The sequence below is a fragment of the Ananas comosus genome, linkage group 15, assembly GCF_001540865.1.
Source record: "Ananas comosus cultivar F153 linkage group 15, ASM154086v1, whole genome shotgun sequence".
NCBI classification, from domain to species: Eukaryota; Viridiplantae; Streptophyta; class Magnoliopsida; order Poales; family Bromeliaceae; genus Ananas; species Ananas comosus.
In genome coordinates this window covers 6,934,527-6,953,457 of record NC_033635.1, presented here as the reverse complement: position 1 = coordinate 6,953,457, position 18,931 = coordinate 6,934,527, and the positions used below count along the sequence as shown (strand labels likewise).

General features: G+C 42.6%; 1 protein-coding gene across 9 annotated transcripts in view; it reads left to right on the top strand.

Annotated features, from left to right (window-relative positions):
• Window positions 1–18,931, top strand: part of LOC109721232 (phosphatidylinositol 4-phosphate 5-kinase 1-like) — an 89,289-nt gene that overhangs the window by 36,751 nt on the left and 33,607 nt on the right. For 6 of the 9 annotated variants that reach the window (XM_020248708.1, XM_020248707.1, XM_020248710.1 and 3 more), the window contains exons 8-9: window positions 5,960–6,070; window positions 6,155–6,342. In XM_020248708.1, coding sequence (XP_020104297.1) covers window positions 5,960–6,070; window positions 6,155–6,342 — 299 coding nt within the window. Of the gene's footprint in view, window positions 1–5,959; window positions 6,071–6,154; window positions 6,343–6,665; window positions 6,788–18,931 lie in introns of all 9 variants that reach the window. The other 3 variants (XR_002219176.1, XR_002219175.1, XR_002219177.1) reach the window with 1 other exon arrangement.

Genomic DNA, 18,931 nt, shown 5'->3' with positions numbered 1-18,931 from the left:
GTCATTTCCGAACCTTCGAAATGACGCGAGTGACCAGCCAACAAGACTCAGCGACGACATAATTTACCATGAGGCACCGTCGGAAGAATTCCAAACTGAAATCGCGTTCCGTCGGCGGATTTCGCTGAAAAGCACACGAAAAATCGACATCCGATTTTCGAAAAGGCCTGGGGCCTTGGACAACCAGTCCAGATGTCACCTGCAGCCCGCACGCTGCCTACAGCAACCACGAAATGTAAATTTGCTTATAAGCCCCCGCGACTATATAAAATCACATCATTTTATGTAATTTTTGGGGTTTTACTGCCCGACAACACGAACCGAGAACTTTCGACCCTGCTCGAGACACCCGCTGATAGGTCTCGACGTGCCGGAAACTGTGCTCATGCTTCGGAGCATGGCCGAGCACTGTGGAGAGCGCGGGAGCGACGCGAAATTCTGCAAATAGCGCGCAGTGCCTAAACAGTGTTTAGCACACAAACCGAGGCTTCGCTGACCCCAAAGAAGGTGAGCACGATGATCGGCACAGATCAGGGATCGTCATGCTCACTTCCGAGAGCGTCAGGGTGCCATCGGATCGCCGGAACAGCAACCCGAACCCGAAATAGTGCGCAGAAACATGCAAGTAAACTTACCGGAACCAATAGGAGCATGGGCTGGCCGGCGGCGGTCAGACGGCGGGCGTGCCGACAGGAGGCGGTTGCGGCCGGTCGGAGGGGGTACGAGCACGCGCTGGCCGGCGGTAGGAGGAGGCCGGTGGAGCGGTACGAGCCCACGCAGCTCGGGCAACGACGGCCGGGCGGCGGCGGGGGGAGTGCCGGGGCGACGGCGACCAGTCGCTGGAGGCCGAGGGTGGGCGCTAGCGGCGCGCAGGGACCAGGATGGCCCTGGCTCGGCCTGAACCTGCACAGGGTGGCCGCAGGGAGTTCATGCGGCGTCCGGGGGCCTGCAGGGACGGTGGCGACGGCGACGGGGGTTTTTCCGGAGGCCCAGGAGGGCGGCGCGGCACGGCCAACCCCGACGAGCTGGCTCAAGCTCGGCTTGAGCTGCCTGCGGGTGGCCGTGGATCGCCGAGGCGGCGCACACGGCGCGCGCGGACGGCGGGGGCCGGTGGGGACGGCGCGCACGGGCAGGCGGGGACGACGCCGGATGTCGGGTCTCGGCCGAGGGAGAGGGCCCGGCGTGTGTGGTTGATTCCTCGAGGTCGACGGCCGATATGGTGGAGACAAGGTAGAGAGAAAGGCAATGCCGGCCTTTCCGGCGGTCGGAAACGATCGCCGGCGGTCGGGGTGCAAGCGGCGAGGGGCTGGGAGGTGGCTGGTGACGGTTGGGGCACAGCTGAGGTAGCTGGTCCGCTAGGGTTAGGGCACCAACATATGTATATGATGTAATATTGCAGAAAAGTCCTCCAAAACTGACTATTTTCAGCCCAGTCCCTTGCAGTGCGTGTTTCGCGCGTGCGCAGCTCGACGTTCGAAATCACTCAAAATGGTACATAAAATATTGGGCTTTTCACAGATTTTCTGTTTTGCCAATTTCGAGCCCTCAGCGAATATTATGCGATTCCTGGAGATCCGTCCGTCGGATTTTTGATCGGATCGCGCCAGTGCGTTCAGCACGACTGAGGCATCGAATCTATAATTTTGTTTTGTCAGATTTGATCACCGATTTGCGACGAAACTCATCCTCTCAACAATAGGCAAAATCCGCACACAAATACATAGAATACATGTATCTACAGTTTCCTCGAAAACCGTGCATCAGATTTGAAATCCGTTAGCGCCAATGGCTTTAGAATAGTTTGACCAAGGTTTAAAGTGCCGTGGCATGGGGGCGTGCCGCTCTTTCCCTGGCACGGTACGGCACGGGCACGCTTCCGTGCCGACATGTGGTACGCGTGCGTGCCGATGGATACACATGACCTCCTACTGGCACGCTTTGGCAAGGACTTATTTAAGTTTTTTTTATTCCAATAAGTTTTTATTATGTTATTTTGAAAGATTTAGACATAATTATTAATATTTGCTAGGTATAGCTTACAATATACTCATCAATTAACATGCATGTAATTATTTTGAATATAAAGTACAACTATACCTGATGTAGAATAGAAGTTAAAATTCTTTTGTTTTTATATTTTTGTTTTTATTTGAAAAATACAACTATACATACTGTAACATTTGAAAATTCTTGTGTTTTTATTTTTTTAGAATTAAAAAATTATTACAGATAAAATGATAGAAATTTTTATTTTTTCTAAAAACATTTCAAGATCTATATATTGATTCAATTAGGAAGTCTATAATGACTAGAACAACCAGAATAGTACCGCAATTATATTCATTTTTTTTTCTTTTTTATTCTTTTAAAAAAATTTTGATCAAAATTTGTTTAGGAGATCGATTATTGTTCCCCTGATTCACAGAAAGTTTCGCGGTGCGACAAATTTTGACAAAATATTTTGTGAAGAAAAAATGAATGTTTGTGGTGGAAGTCGGCCCGAGCCTATGGTATGGATCTGATATGTCAACTAAAAATTTGTTTCTATATTGATAAATAAGAAGTTAAATTATAAAATTTTAATTTAATAAAAGAAAAAAAAAGGAAAAAAAAAGGCATCAGATAAAAAGCAAAAAAAAAAGTTGACAAAAAGACATCACGATGTCAAAAAAACAAAAGAAAAGTGAAAAAAAAATGCAATATAGATGGCCTTGGGAGGGGGGATCCTAGAGAACAAAAAAAAAAAAAAAAACCAAAAAGCCAAAAAAAAAAAGGGCGGCACGCACCAGCGTGCCGCTTTGTCTCGAGCGGCACCCAAAGGCGTGCCGCGAGACTCGGGGGGGTGCGATACCCCCCCTGTACTGTGCCCCCTTCTTGGGGGCAAGGTACGGCACGCCCCGTGCCGTACGACACGAGGCGGTACCTAATACCTTGAGTCGGACCATTGAAAACGAGCTATTGGATTGCTATGAACGGAGTCCGATACGCGCCAGAAGCCATCTCTACTCATTGGCCTCTTCGGAAACCCGAGTTAGTATTCACTTTAAGTGAAAAGTAAAGATCGCGTAAAATCTCCATTCTAGCTCGTTTTCTCCCGAAACTTGACGGGTGCTTTTGTAATTAAAATACACACAAAAATATTGTCAACAGAGAGTATAGCTGTACAGTCAAATTCTCAGTCCTTACAATTGATGCAACAAATAAACCTCATTTTATTTTCTGATGCAATTTCTTTTATTTTGTAGGTTCGTGTTTGATTCGGACTTAAATCATTTAGTTTTAGTTGATTTGGCTAACCCTAACGCTTTTCTCCAATAAACAAGGCTAAATTACATAAAACCCTCCTGTCAAAACGCGATTTTTCACTTTCCCCTCCTGTCATTTAAAAACCTACACTTTGCCCCCTTGTAAAATAAAAAATGTTCACAGGAGGGGTACGGTGTGTATTGTGATGGTAAAATGACCATTTTGCCCCTCTCACCATTGTCGTCTCCTCCCTCATCTTCCTCAACAGCAGCCTCGATCGGCCACGGTTTACGCCTCAATCAACTGCAGTTTCTCTCCATTTTCTTATCCACTTGCTCCCCTTTTCTCTTGCACCCTCGCCGCCCCTCGATTTCGGCGACAGTAGGGTGGAAATCGAGGTCGGGGTGGATGGAGAGGTGGGTAACGGCAACGAGGGCGAAGGCGAGGCGGCGGAGGAGGGCGAAGGGATGTTTGCGGGCGCGGACGGGGATGTGGGCGTGGGTGAAGGTAAAGCAGTGGAGGAGGCGAGGCGGCGAAGCAACAGGGAAGGAGGCGGAGAGGTATTTTTGGTATAAAAAAATATTTTATAACGGAACCCTAACGGATCACTAACGGTAGGGGGCAAAGTGCACATTTTTTATTTTACAAGGAGGCAAAGTGTAGGTTTTTAAATGACAGGGGGGGAAAGTGAAAAATCGCGTTTTGACGGGGGAGTTTTCAGTAATTTAGCCAATAAACAAAGAAACAATTCCAAAAAGACCTTTGGCATTCTTCAAAAGGACCTTTGGAATTTCCAAAATTGCTTCGTCTTCTGTGCATGATCCTTGGGTGGCTGTGTTGTGTTGAAAATAGAAGGACAATAATTTATCATAGGAGGGCTCTCAACATTATAAATACATAGTTCTTGATGCCTTAAGGGACATATTTTGATGAATAGAAGTTTCTACTCTTTTTCTTTATCCTCGATGTTCTACTTGTGAGATCATTGACACTTCTTCCTCACGCCGAGATCGTCTTCTTCTTTAACTTGATCTTTGTCGCTTCTTCCTCATGACAAGATCGGCTTTTATTTCTACCCCTCATCTTCTTTCGGATTCGTGCCTCTTCTTCTTCTTCCCCGTTGCCGAAGTTCTATCCATGGTGTACTGCCCTCGTCGATCGTGGATCCCCCGCAATCGTGTGAACGATGCACTTTTTGTATCTCTCATCCCCTGATATTCTATTATCCCTTTCAATCTAGCCCTCCACCATTACCAATCATATTTGCCAAACAACCAAATGTAAGAACTTTTTAAGTCCGATAAAGCCGAATTTACCTTTTGGAACTATTATATGTATTATCAGTTGGTTGTTATTAACTCATATATTGAAAGTTTATTATCCTCTTTGTATTGCTTCAATTCGATTTTAATTTGTCTTGCTGAAATTTTTGCTTCCTTGCTTTAATTATAGGAAGTTTGTCGGAATCGATAAATTGAATGTAGTTTATTTCAAGAAATACCTTTAAACAAAAGCAAACTTGAAAATTCAATTTTGGCAACCTCCCGGTTTGCATCACTTGTAAAGTGAGGCAAAGTATCGTGTGCATCAGAGAGAAAACTAAATGATTGAAAATGAACAAAGAGGTTTTACACAGAAATGAAACAAATTCATAAGTTTGAGATAAAACAAGTGTACAGGCGTGTGAACATGAATACCAAATGTTGTAATTAGGTTTAAACAAGTGTTTAGGACCAGGTCGTGTACAGACAATATCTACCCAAACTTGAATCCGATTGGTTTTTATTTTTTATATTCATAACCCATACAATATTGGTTTAGCATTGGGTAAACCAGCCCCATTCGGGTTCGAGTATCTATAATCATTGACATCCCTACTCCCAGGCAAGGATTTAAGTGCCGTGGCACAGGGTTGTGTTGGAAATTTGTTGGCACGGTACGACATCGTCCGTGCTTTTTTGGGCGGTGCCAATGCGTGCCGATCACAAAAAATATGTGTGCCGACACATAATGGCATGAAATATTTATTTTCTTTAGCAACAAAATATTCTAACTATTTATTATATTTTTTTATCAAATCTTTTGAACTTCATTGAAAAAATTACTTGTTAATTTAAAGAATAAGGGGTTTTGAGATGTGCCATTGGCACGGGGGGCTATATGGTGCCGATATCTTGTTGGCACGATATGGCATAATTGATATGGCCCGTGCCGATGGGCACTTAAATCTTTGCTCCCAGGTCATAGTCTAGGGCAGTTTCTTATATTAAATTGTTCACTAAAACACTCTTTTGTGGAGAATAATGTAATTAACACAACAGTGCCCAGTTGTTAGAGTGAACGTTCGTAGTAAGTTAGTAACATATTAAGCAATTATAGCAAGCATGATAGTGAATGTAATGCCAAGATTAAAGTAGTGTATAGTGAAATCAAGTCATGTATATATGTATATAGTGAAAATGAATGTATAATTAGTAGGTCAGACCGCCACATTGAAATCAAGTCATGTATATAGTGAAAATGAATGTCATGTACAACGTACAAAGTGAGCATCAATCTAGTCTGAGGTAACACGATGGGTCCACCGCTCAAGCTTCAAGAACATTTTCCACCTACTGCATATCTCATAATAACTAATGATTATTAATATTTTGTTCAGCAGTAACATTGGATATGACATTATTTCTTGCAATTATGTAACTTTTTGCTGCAGATTCTTTTGAAAATGCTTCCTCGGTATTACAATCATGTAGGAGCTCATGACAACACCCTTATAACAAAGTTCTTTGGTCTGCATAGGATAACAATAAGACGTGGACAGAAGGTAACTTTTTAATATATGTCAATATGTTCCTCTGACTTTGTAAATACTTGATGCTGTCTGCTATTCTACACTTCCCCTATGCAGGTCCGTTTTGTGGTGATGGGAAATATGTTCTGCACTGAGTTGCGCATTCACCACAGGTATGACTTGAAGGGATCTCTTCAAGGAAGGTCAACAAACAAGGAGAACATTTGTGAAAGTACCACTCTGAAGGATCTTGATCTGTCATATGCTTTGTATTTGAAGAAGTCATGGCGAGAATCACTTTTTAGGTCAATTGGATTTCATCTTATTCAATTTGAGAACATTGAAGTCTTTATCTTCTGATCTATTTTGTTAGGAGATAAACGTATTGCTAGTTGGACTTGAATTTGGAAATTGTGTAGCATTTATTAAATTTTATCCAAATAGTAATTCCTTTTTTTTTCATGAATAAACAAATAAATAACATATTTATTTATATTTGCGTGCCTATGTGAGCTAATACAATTTTACATGCTTGTCTTCATTTAATTCATGAATTGCTATTGCAATCTACAATTGTAAATCACTAAGCATCTCTAAGAAGAACTAGATGTTACTTTCTCCTTGACAGTGGCCCAATCTCCGAAGGAGCATTCTGTCAGAGGTTTTGCTGGGGCATTCTAGAAGCTTCTACGCGGATCTCAAGACTAATGGTGCGGATGCCGAAGGGTCAAGAGTCCTTAGAGTTTCTAGGTGGGCAATAATTGTAGTCTCCTGGGACCTTGTAGCCTTTCTCTTTGCCTTGTCATTATGCGCCACTTGGCATCTTTTCATTTGTAGCCTAGGTGACGAGTAGCCTCTATAAGGTTGTGGCCTCTACCCCCTCTCCTTAGGAAATCAGCTGTACTGTCAACTTTTATCAATACACAACATTCCTCAAACGCTCTCTCTTTCGTTCTTAATCTAGGAGAGTAGGTCCTAAGTAAGTAGTGTCACGCTCCGCGACCGCCAATTTGGTCGGTTCGGGCACGTCAATAGACGCCGAACGGACAGCACCTCCCCTGTCCGCCCTAGGCTCGACCAACTAATGTATAACAATAGCAATTCAATACAAGAAGAATGCAAGTATACACGGTTTGCACGAGGGCAAACAACAACAATAAGTACTAAACTAAACCATTCATCCACACATGTCATTTGATTACATGTAAACCAAATACAAGTGAACTATACCTATTATATCCATTTCCTTTCTTTTCATACATGTACTTACATCACATGATTCATCCAACCAAAACATATGGATTACATCTCTTTATACATTTATACATCATTTGTTCAACATACAAAAGTTGAGTATACACAGGTACGACTAAACTCCGGTGGCCGCTATCTACGGCGCAATACCCTTGCCTCGATCCTCGTCTGCCCCGCTCGCACTAGGATCTGCAGGGTTAGTGGTGTGAGAACTAAAAGAAGTTTCCAGTGGGTTCGGCCGCAGACCCCTTTTCATTCACCTTGGCTTTCACCCAATTAACTCGGTTAACACTTGGTTAACCCCAATAACTCACAACCATAATCCCTGTCGATCGGGGAGACTCTGCTGCTACAACGTGAGGGACTGTCTTCTGGGGAGAATTCTGCTACACCCAGTGGTGACAACTCCGAAGCACACCGCTTGAGGGGGAGCTACCGCCCTCAAGCCAAGACCCTATGTGAGTATGATCCCCCTCAATTTTGAGGACGCATAGCCAAACTTGCTATAAGCCACAATGCCCAAGGCCACACTTGCCACAATGCTCAAAAGGATGTTACCTTGTCTAGTATATCATATACTTGGCCACACTTGCCACAATGCTCAAAGGTTTATACCTCGTCTAGCAAATCATTTCCTTGGTGCCAATTCATGCCCGCTAATGTCAATGTCACCTTTGTTTACTATTGTCATAGTCCAACATCTCATTCATACAAGTATAGGGTTCCAACATACATGGTTCCTTATCAATTTATATGTTCACCTACATAGAACCATACAATTGAATCCCAATCATAATCACATATCACACTACCCTATCATGCATGAATGCTACAACACATACATGCTCAAAAAAAGGCGACATAGACATAATGAGAAATTCAGTGATTTCGGATAGCACCACCCACCTTGTAGGGATGTCGAGAAGCTACAGTTCAAGTCTCGGATTTATAGACGCCGATTTCTCTCGACTGCGGCGAAACGAAGCCAAAATAGGCTTTTTCCCCAAAATCGTCGCGTAGACTTGTCGGAATTCCGAACCGAGTCCACCAACGCGTCAGATTATCCGCCAATTAGGGCTACAAGAGATCAATTCCAACTTAGATCCCATATTCTGCATAACCCTAATATAACCCTAGATTTTATCATGTTCTCCAAATAAGTCCTCTAAACATGGAGAAGCATGACCAAATCCACCATTTCAACTCCTAGAAACATATACTAGAAGGAAGTAATTAAACCCTAGCTAATAATCATGAAAACCTACCTTAGGTTTCCAAGCTTTCCTCTAAGCCCCTTGCACTAGCTATCTTCCACCTCAAGCAAGCTTCTTCTCCACCCAAAGCCTCTCTTGCACAACCCTAGTGAGAGAGTGAGAAGGAGAGAGAGAGAGGTTTTTAGAGAGAGAAAGGGGACTCCTTTTGGTGTTGAGTGTGAAGAAATGAGGCCAAAACCCTAACCATCCCATATATACACACAAACACAATCACACATAACCCCCTCTCGAATACACAAAACAGGGCAACTCAGCCCTAGCCGTTTTCGGCTACGAGGTCCGGACCGTGTGCAGGGTCCGGACCCCGAGAGCAAAAATTGGAGTTTTCGAGCTGCAACTTTCCCAGCTTGCTCTCCTATGTCCATAGACCCTTCACAAGCAATTCCAAAGCATTTGGAATACATTGCGGACCGTTCCAACTCGTCCGACTCCGCACTTCGGTCGTTTTGACGAAAGTTCGGTACAGCTCGACGGGGATACGATACGTTACAAGTAGAGAGGTAGGCTTGCTCACTTTATGAAGGAAGGTGAGCGCCGCACGGGCTAAACAAGCAATTTAGCTTAAGTCTGTGACGATTGATATCAGAGAGAGTTTGTTGCTGGGAAGCCATGTCTACGTTGGAAGCTGCCATCGGTGACGTTGTGACTGAGCCCAGGGCGACCTAGTGCGGCAAGAGCAAGGAGCCGCGGACTCTGGCAAGAGAGTCTGTCTTGCTCGAGCACTGCATGAGCATGCTGGAGGACTCTGCCGTGAAAGCGGAGGAGCACTATTCCGTCTTCTCCCAATATGTGGGGATAATAGAGGATAGGCTGCATTGTCATGCTCCGGGGCCGCCAATTTGGTCAGTTCGGGCACGCGAACAGACGCCGAACGGACAACACCTCCCCTGTCCGCCCAAGGCTCAATCAACATGTATATTACAAACAAGTCAACAAAGAGATTGCAAGATATACAAGGTTTGCACGAGAGCAAACAACAACATACACGTGAAAGCATCGATACTAATTAATCATTCATCCACCTACATGTCATTTGATTACCTTTGAATCAAACACAAGTAAACTATTATATTTACATTCATTCATTTACATCACATTGGTCTTTAACCCAAAATACATGAATTACATCATTATCCTTACTGGTTCAACATACAAAAGTTGAATACTCAAAATGTAGGGTATGCCTATACTCCGAGGCCGCTAGCTACGGTGCAATACCCTTGCCTCGATCCTTCGCCGCCCCGCTCGCACACGGATCTGCAGGGTTAGTGGTAATGAGAACTAGAACGAAGTTCCCAATGGGTTCGCCCGCCGACCGCGCCGATTCGCCCACTAGGCCTATTTCAGGCATATGTAATTCAAGAAACGATAGATTGCAAACCAACTAATGCAAAACTATTACAATGCCTGCAAGAAAGCAATCCACAGATAGATAGATATACCAGTACATGATAATTATGCATGTATGTCCTTTCTCGTTTATTTTCTTTTCTTTTGGCCCTTACCCAATCACCCTGGGGTACTCTTGGTTCACCCGAAACTCACAAACCACGATTCCCGTCTACCGGGGGAGGCTACTAGCACTACCACCCGAGAGAACGATGACGGGGCCTCTCCCCGTGGTGTCTACACTCCGGAGTACACCACTTGAGGAGGAGCTACCGTCCTCAAGCCATAGCTAGTGTGAGTACGATCCAATCCTCAATTTGAGGAAGTCTTGCCAAACCTGTCTCAATACACAAAGCCACAATGGTCCGGATGCCAATAATAAGCTAAACCTTGTTTAGTCATTTACCTTCTCGGTGCCAATCTGGTCACTAATGTCAATGTCACCTTTGTTCACTATTGTCATAGTCCGTTCTCGCATTCACATACACATAGGGTTCTTTCATACCTGGTTCACCTGGTTCTTTATCATTTCACATATTCCTTAAGCATCTAAATGCAATTCGACCAAGAACACATAGTAAGCTACCCTACATGCATAAATGCTAACATCAATATGCTCAAATGAAGTGACATAGATATAGAAAGAGATCCGGTGTTTCCGGACAACACCCCCCACCTTTCAGTGCTACTAGGATGCCGTGGTCCAATTTTCATGATTTTCAGATGCTTTCGCCGGGAGCTACGGCGATCTGTACCGATTTAACCAGTTTCTTCAATATCTCCGCGCATGCTCGTCGTATCGCCGAACCGAGCGCACCAACGCGTTCGTTGACCAACCAATTAGGTTAAAATGAGATCAAACCCAAGCTTCGACCTCATTATTACAAAACCCTAAGTATAGGTCCTTATATAATGTCATCTTCCCCAAAACTAGTCCCTAGCATGGATACTATGGGGGAAAAACCTCTAGCATGCTAGACGGAAACGAACCCAAAACCTAGCTTAAAACCAAGAAACCTCACCTTTGGTTCAAGCTCTTCCTTGTACACTTGCTCAATAGCAAGCAACACCTCTATCTTGATCTTCTTCTCCACCAAGACCTCTCCAAAAGCCTCTCTTGATCAACCCTAGAGAGAGAGAAGGAGAGAAGAGAAGGTTTTAGAGAGAGAGAGAAAGAGATATTATGCTTGGTGTGGGAGCAAATGAGCCCTAACACTATGCTCTCTCACATATACACCCATCTCATGTCACAATTGCCCACAAGTCCCTCAACTTTCTATTTTTCACTTCAGCCTAACTGGGCAATTTTCGCATACGGGGACCGGTCTCTCCCTACAGGGACTGGTCCCTGAGAGTACACCTCTCAGGACTTAGCCAAATTTTCACTCTTTTCGGGTTGACTGAGCGCACAGGGACCGGTCTCTCCCCGCAGGGACCTGTTCCCGAGAGCAATATTTCCTGACTTAGCCATTTCCTAACTTTTTCACCTACGGGGACCGGTCTCTCCTCGCAGGGACCAGTTCCCGTAGCCTAGTCTTCCAGGACTTAGCCGATTTTTCAGCTTTCTGGGCAGGCTACGCATACTGGGACCGGTCTCTCCCTGCAGGGATCGGTCCCCGAGAGTCTAAAATTCTGGAACTTAGCCAGAATTGCAATTTTCACTCTCTCGGGTCCCTTTACTATATATATGGGTTCCAATACACTTAGGACCCATACCGACTTGTTCCACTCCGCGTTCCGCACATTTAGACGGAACTCGGCACGATTTACGGGGAAGTGATATGTTACATGATGCTATCGAGGACAGCATCGCGACTGCTATGACGATTTTTGGCCATTAGCTCGAGGAGTTTTGCAGGGACCTCGCGATAGACCTCGCTTATCGCGAGGACGAGTGGAAGGTGCTGGTGGAGGACTTATGTCACCACGGTCGACGAGGTTGAGGACCTCAAGATGCAGGTGACCATTCTTGAGAAGGTGCCTCGCGGCGTCGATGTGCGAAAGAAGTACACCTCAAAGATTTGCATCCTTGAACCCCAATGCTTCAAGGGCATGTGTGATGAGAAGGAGATAGGCAATTTCGTATGGCACATAGAGTCCTATCTGAAGGTGCTGTGGTTGGAGGACGGGGACGACATGGTCAAAACCGCTTCCATGTACCTCGCCGACAACGCAATGCTATGGTGGTGACGGTGTTCTGTAGAGGCCGTGAGGGGCCAATGCGAGCTAAAGACTTGGGAGGGCTTCGTGCGCGAGTTGAAGGCATAGTTCCATCCCGCGCATGTCGAATATCTTGTGTGGAGGCAGCTTCGACGGCTCAAACATCGGGGTACACTCAAGGAGTATGACCAAGAGTATTCAAAACTCATGTTGGCGATCTCCAACATTGCCAATAAGGATCGACTATTCTTCTTCCTAGATGGCCTTGAGCCGTGGGCGAACAAGGAGCTTGTGGCGCGAGACATGAAGGACTTGAACTCCGTGATCGCTTTAGCAGAGAAGTTGCTCGAGCGGGAGCGAATCGAGGGCGATCGAGGTGAACCACCAAACGGGAGCGAGGCCAAAGGTGGGGGAGGGCACTATGAGCCAGGGGGCGCGAGGGGGCACAAGCCAAACCATGAATGAGGAGGCGACAACAGAATCCCGCCTCACCGCCTGCAAAGATCTTTTGCTATGTTTGCGATGAGAATCATTGGCCGCGGGACTGCCTAAAAAGGGGCAACCATGAAGGAAAGCAAGTTGCTGGGGTCCAAACTGAGGGCGAAGACGTGGTCAAGCTGTCGAGGATGGGTGCGCTAAGGCTCGTCAGCGCAATTTGCGGTCAACCAAGCAGCACCAAGCTCCACAGGAGGGAGCTCATGTTCGTCGATTTGATCCTCAACGGGAGGACCACGTGAGCGATGATCGACATCGACGACGCACAACTTTGTTGCGGAGGCGGAGGCCAAGCGGTTGGGCCTCACACTCGAGAAGGATGCGAGCCGCATCAAGGTGGTCAACTTTGAGTCGTGGCCGATCGTGAGAGTTGCCAAAGGTGTGGAGATAGCCATCGGCCCGTGAAGGGGCAAGGCTAATCTCACTGTTGGGCCACTCGATGACTTTGGAGTGATTCTCGGGATAGACTTCCTTATTTCGTCGAAGGCGGCAGCACCCATGGCACACTTGTGGGTGCTGAGTTTCCTGGACGAGTCAGCATCATGCATGGTTCCGATGTGTTGGGGCGAGCCGACGAATGACCGAACTCTGACAGCCCTGCAACTTTACGAGGAGGTGAAGTGCGGGAAGGTTGAGGAACTCGAGGACCTGAGCAGCAGCGAGCTTGTCAAGTCTTATGAGGCGTTGAAGCAGCTAGCGCCCAATCAAGGTTCAACTCATTCTGTCTAGCAGGAGTCCGAGGGGACCAAGAGGCGTTTTGCGGCTTGGCGGAGTGTGCGTGTGTACACACTTGGTGGATTCTTCGCACAGCGGGTTCGCTGGTGTACATGCTCAGAGAGGCAAGGCACTAGGAGCTGGTGCGGGTAGACTGTGGTAACAAGGCACGGGGCCGATCGGGCGCGAAGGTACGACAGACTGCCTTGAAGGCTACGCGGACCGTGAGCAGCTCGGCGCGCGACGAGGGCGTCTGCGCGTTAGGTGGGGGAGGTTGTCACGGACAAAATGTTTTCTACTGACTTCTCCTTGACAGTGGCCCAATCTCCGAAGGAGCGTTTTGTTGGAGGTTTTGCTGGGACGTTCTAGAAGCTTCTACATGGATCTCAGGACTGATGGTACGGATGCTGAAGGGTCAACAGTCCTTTAGGATTTCTAGGTAGGCAATAATTGTAGTCTCTTGGGAGCTTGTAGCCTCCCTTTTTGCCTTTTAAGTATGCACCACTTGGCGTCTTTTCATTTGTAGTCTGGGTGGCGAGTGGCCTATATAAGGTTGTGCCTCCACCCCCTTCTTAGGAAATCAGTTGTATTCTCAACTTTTATCAACACTCAACATTACTCAAACTCTCTCTCTGCGAGTAGGTCCTAACTTAGCAAGTAGAGAGGTAGACTTGCTCACTTCGCGAAGGAAGGTGAGCGCCGCACGGGCTAAACGAGCGATTTAGCTTAAGTCCGTGACAGGCCGCTATAGCAGCTTTTATGTGGTATCGCTATGCTATATTCTCTAAAATGGAATTTAGTGGATTGGGTTCATAGTGGCTGCTTTAACGGCATAGGGCCCGCTAATGCGGCCACTATAAAGCTGCCGGAAAGCGGGCGCTATGAGCCTAAAACTTAAAAAGTTTGAGTCACAGACAAGGAGGAATGCAAGAAGGAAAGCCACAACATAGACATAGAGAGCAAATACTAGAACTGTTGATGATATGGAGTATGAGTCGTCGGAATCGGAAGGAGATGAAGAAACAAATGTTGAGATGGATGACCAGAATACCTCTAGTGAATAAGAAGAAGAAGAAGAATGTCTTCCTGATGAATAATATTTTATTCATTTACCCAAGATATCCTTTTTGACATTCATTTACAAATTGTAAATTTAGATTGTTAATGGATTATAGATTTTTCGAGTTTTTTGGCTTTTTTGGTTTGCTAAATTGTAATATTTTAAAGTTAATCTTAATAGATAATGACATTAAATTTGTATAGGCTTGCAATGCTAAAAACAGAAATGATTAGTTGTCTTATCTTCAATATTATATGTATCTTTTACGAGGAACATGAACATATTAGGCAAGTTTTTATGAAACCTGCTATGGGTTCATAGCGCGCCCACTATAGCACCCGTTATCTACTGTCCGCTATGGGACCCTCCAACTGCTATGTACTTGCTATCCGCTATTTACAACCTTGTTTGTCACAAATTAATGTCAGAGCCCCCTCTTTTGAAGTAACAAACAAGTATCTTAAAATTATATTGTTATCCAAGAGATCAATCTAGTAAGATATAGGCCCAAGAATATATATTAACACCCCATACTTAATGTGCATGACAGGTATGAAAGCCATATGGATTTGATAGGTGAGGGAAATATGATGTGGAAATTTAATCCGCTAGAAATTGAAGGTGGTGATCAAACCTTTGATCTCACAGACAGGAGTTTAGAATTTGGCTCAGATACCATGTTACCCAAAAGATTGTCTTGTAAGATATGGGCCTAGGAATATATATTAACATATATAAGGCATTTTTACATTTCTATTTTAGGCTAAGGGCCTGATTGATTCCTTGGAAAATAGTAGAAAACTATTTTTTGAGGAAAAAAGTTTTTTGTGAAAATTTTTTTTTTAGTTTCTATCATTTGGTTCGACGGAAAAGAAAATTAGTTTTCCATGTATGCGTGTTTGGGTGGTAAGAAAAAAATAAAAAATAATTTTTTTATTTCGATTTCACTTGTTTTTTTGGTTGAAAATTTTGGTATATAAATACCTTCTATAAAAGGATGGTGAGATTACCAACCTTTTATTTTTAAATTTAACATAATACTCACAAATTGTTTACAATATAAATAATAAATAATTAAATAAAAATAAATTTTAAGTATATTTTGGTGTAAATAAATAGTTTAACAAAAGAGATGGAGGTGATTGATATGACCGATAGGAGATGGAGATAATTATACCGTGTATATATATATAATTTGGGGAGATAGAGCTGACAGTGGGAGATGGTTGAGATGACGATTGGGTAGTAAATGTATACTGTATTAGCAAAGAGATTTTCCCTTTTTAAATCCTTAAAATGTTCGTAAGAAAATTTTTTTCATTTTTCTAAAAAAATTTGGAGAACAAAAAGGAAAGTTTTCCGTGAAATATGGAAAATAATTTTCTAAAAAATCTGTTCTTCCTGTGAACCAAACACAGAAAAAACTTTTTCCAACTTGAAAAAAGTTTTCTAGGGAAATTTCTGAGGAACGAAACAGGCCCTAAAATACAGAATAAATTCTTGTATGTATCACAATTTCTACTTCACCACTGAGCTGTCAAATTCTACTTTTTATCTGCAATATATTATGAACACTCTTCAAGAGAATACACCATGAGTTATGAGGCGAGGATAACAACATTACCTTTTTCTTTAAACCTTCACCACCACAACCTTCTTGTTCTTTTCCATCTCCATTCTACGGCATTGTTGTAATCTTTCTTCATCTTTCCAACCTTAACTAGCTCATGCCTTACCATTGCCTCCATGTGTTACGACATATTTAGTATCTCATGCTATATGAGGATGCTATATATCTCGACATATTTAGAGTAGGATTACATGATATGAGATGCCTAGTTATATTGTTACTATATTAGGCATTGTTACTATATTAGACTCATCTCTTGTACTATATAACATCATCAATAGAATTCATGAGGGTATACTCTTTTACCCTTCTTTCATGGTATTAGAGCGGGAACCCTAATTTGGGGATATCGATCCATAGCCACCATCCACCACAAATCTCACATTCTTCCATAGGTGCCTTTTTCTTTTGGTGTTCTATCTCCTATAATCCTTGAGGCCCCGTTTGGTTAGGGGGATAAGCGGGGATAACGAAAGTTATCCCCACTATTCCGCCAAACGGGATCATTTTTTACCGGAATATTTTATTCCGGTCAAAGCTTGCTATTCCCGGTTATTCCGGAATAGCAAGCTTTTTACTATTCCACCATTTTGGTGGAATAGTGCTATTCCCATGCTTAATTTCAAACTTAATTAAAATTATAAAATAAATTAAAACTAAATTATATAAATATAATATATTATATATTATAATACATTATTTTTATTATAAAATTATTAATTGTGCTATATTAATACATATTATTTATATTTAAATATTATAATAAATTTTATAATAAATTATATTTAAATATTAAAATAAATTAAAATTTAAAATTTAAATAAATTTAAAATTTAAAATATTATAATAAATTATATTTAAAATTTAAAATTTGTAATCTCAAAATTAAAGTTTATAATTTTAAATTCCACATTTTAAATTTTAAATTTAAATTTTAAAATTTTAAATTTTTGAAATTTTAAATTTGAATTTATTTTTTTTCAAATTTAAATTTGATCTTAAATTTAAAGTTAGAAATTTAAAATTTAAATTTTGAATTTAAAATTTGAGATTTTAAATTTTAAATTTTAATTTCAAAATTTGAAATTTAAAAGTTAAAATTTAAATTTTAAAATATAAATATAAAATATAAAAATTTAAATTCTAATATAAATAAAAAAAGTGATAATATTATTAATTTTTATTTATAACTACCCACTTTAAATCTTATTCTATCTTACCTAACCAAACGTTATTTTTCTTATTCCTAGGAATAATCCAATTTTCATCCAAACGCAAAATTGATCTAATCCCCGCTTATACCTCAATTTATACCTATCCCTGGAATACCCACTTTTTGCTTATCCCCGAACCAAACGATACCTGAATGTTTATCTCCCCGGTACTGCTACAGTACTGCGCTACAGTACTACTACGGCACCGGCGCTACAGTACTGCCGCTACAGTATCAATGCTACAGTGTTTTACTGCAGTAATTTCAGCCTCTTGGAGTTTCTTCTTATCTCGTTGGTGCTGCTTACTGGTGTCGCCTGATTGATCTCAAGTACCGTCAGTTCATCCCGGGTTCAACTCTGACTCTCTTTCCTCTCTCCTCTAGATCTGTGATTACTTGGTCTATTTTTCGGATTTGTCTCTCTCGTGGTGGATCTTTTTTTCTTTTTCTTTTTTTTTTTGGTGGTAACGTGTCTTCCTCTTCAAACCTGCCAGTGGTTAACATCAAAACTCTCATACCACTTGAACTTGTGGATTCCACATATTTGGTGTGGAAATAAATTTTTCTTAATGTTTTGGAGAGTTTTGGTGTTACATCGCATGTGGACGGTACTGGTACTATACCGCTTCAAACTATTGAAACTTCTGATAAGAAAACAAGTGCAAATCCAGAATATCAAAATTGGAAAAAGAAAGACACCACTGTACTCTCATGGACTAATGCCACCCTTTCTCTTAGCATATTACAGATGGTCTTTTCTAGTTCTCCTAAAACTGCATATGATGCTTGGAAAACTATTGAAGCATATTTTCTTGATAAAACTGCTTCCACGGCTTTTTCTCTAAAGTCCGAATTGCGAAACATCAAGAAAGGTTCAATGAACATGAGCGATTACATGCAAAAGATTAAATCAATTGGTGATGCTCTACAAGCGATCAGTGAATCTGAATCAGATCATAACTTGGTCATGACAGTTCTTCTTGGGTTCCTAGAAGCATATAGGGGTTTGTCAGTGCCCTTAATACACATCGACATAAGCCTATTTTTGAACAACTTCGTCCACTTCTAATGCAAGAAGAAACTGAAGTTCAACGTCGTACTAGTTTGACGACATCACCAGCCACTCCCACTATCGATGGCGAAGCTCTTTATGCAAATCGTGACGCTGAAGCCGTGGGGGTCGTGGAGGTAGATATCGCGATGGTCGGGGACAACGCGGTAGATTCAATTCATATCCTGGTCGTGGATCCCCTGGAGCCCATTCGCATTCTCAACCTAATAATTCTGAACCCTATACTCCGACCTATCAACCTTACATTTCGAAATCTGACAAACAATATTAGATCTGCGGCAAGTTTAATCATTCGGCTCTTAAGTGCAGACAACGCTTCAATCATTCCTTTGTTGCAGATGATCTTCCTCAAACCTTTGCTGCTATAAACCTTCATGAACCTGGTGAGGAAGTGTGGTATCCTGACACCGGAGCATTTAATCATATGACCGCAACTTTTGGTATTCTCTCAACCTCTAAACCTTATAAAGAGTATGAAAAAGTTCTTGTTGGTAATGGAAATTTACTTGATATTACTCAGACAGGTAAAGCCTAGTTGCATTCCTCCTGATATTGGTTCACACACATCGGTTTCAACGTCTGAGGACTTATCAATATTTCCTTCTAGCTTGCATTCTGATGCTCCACAGGTTG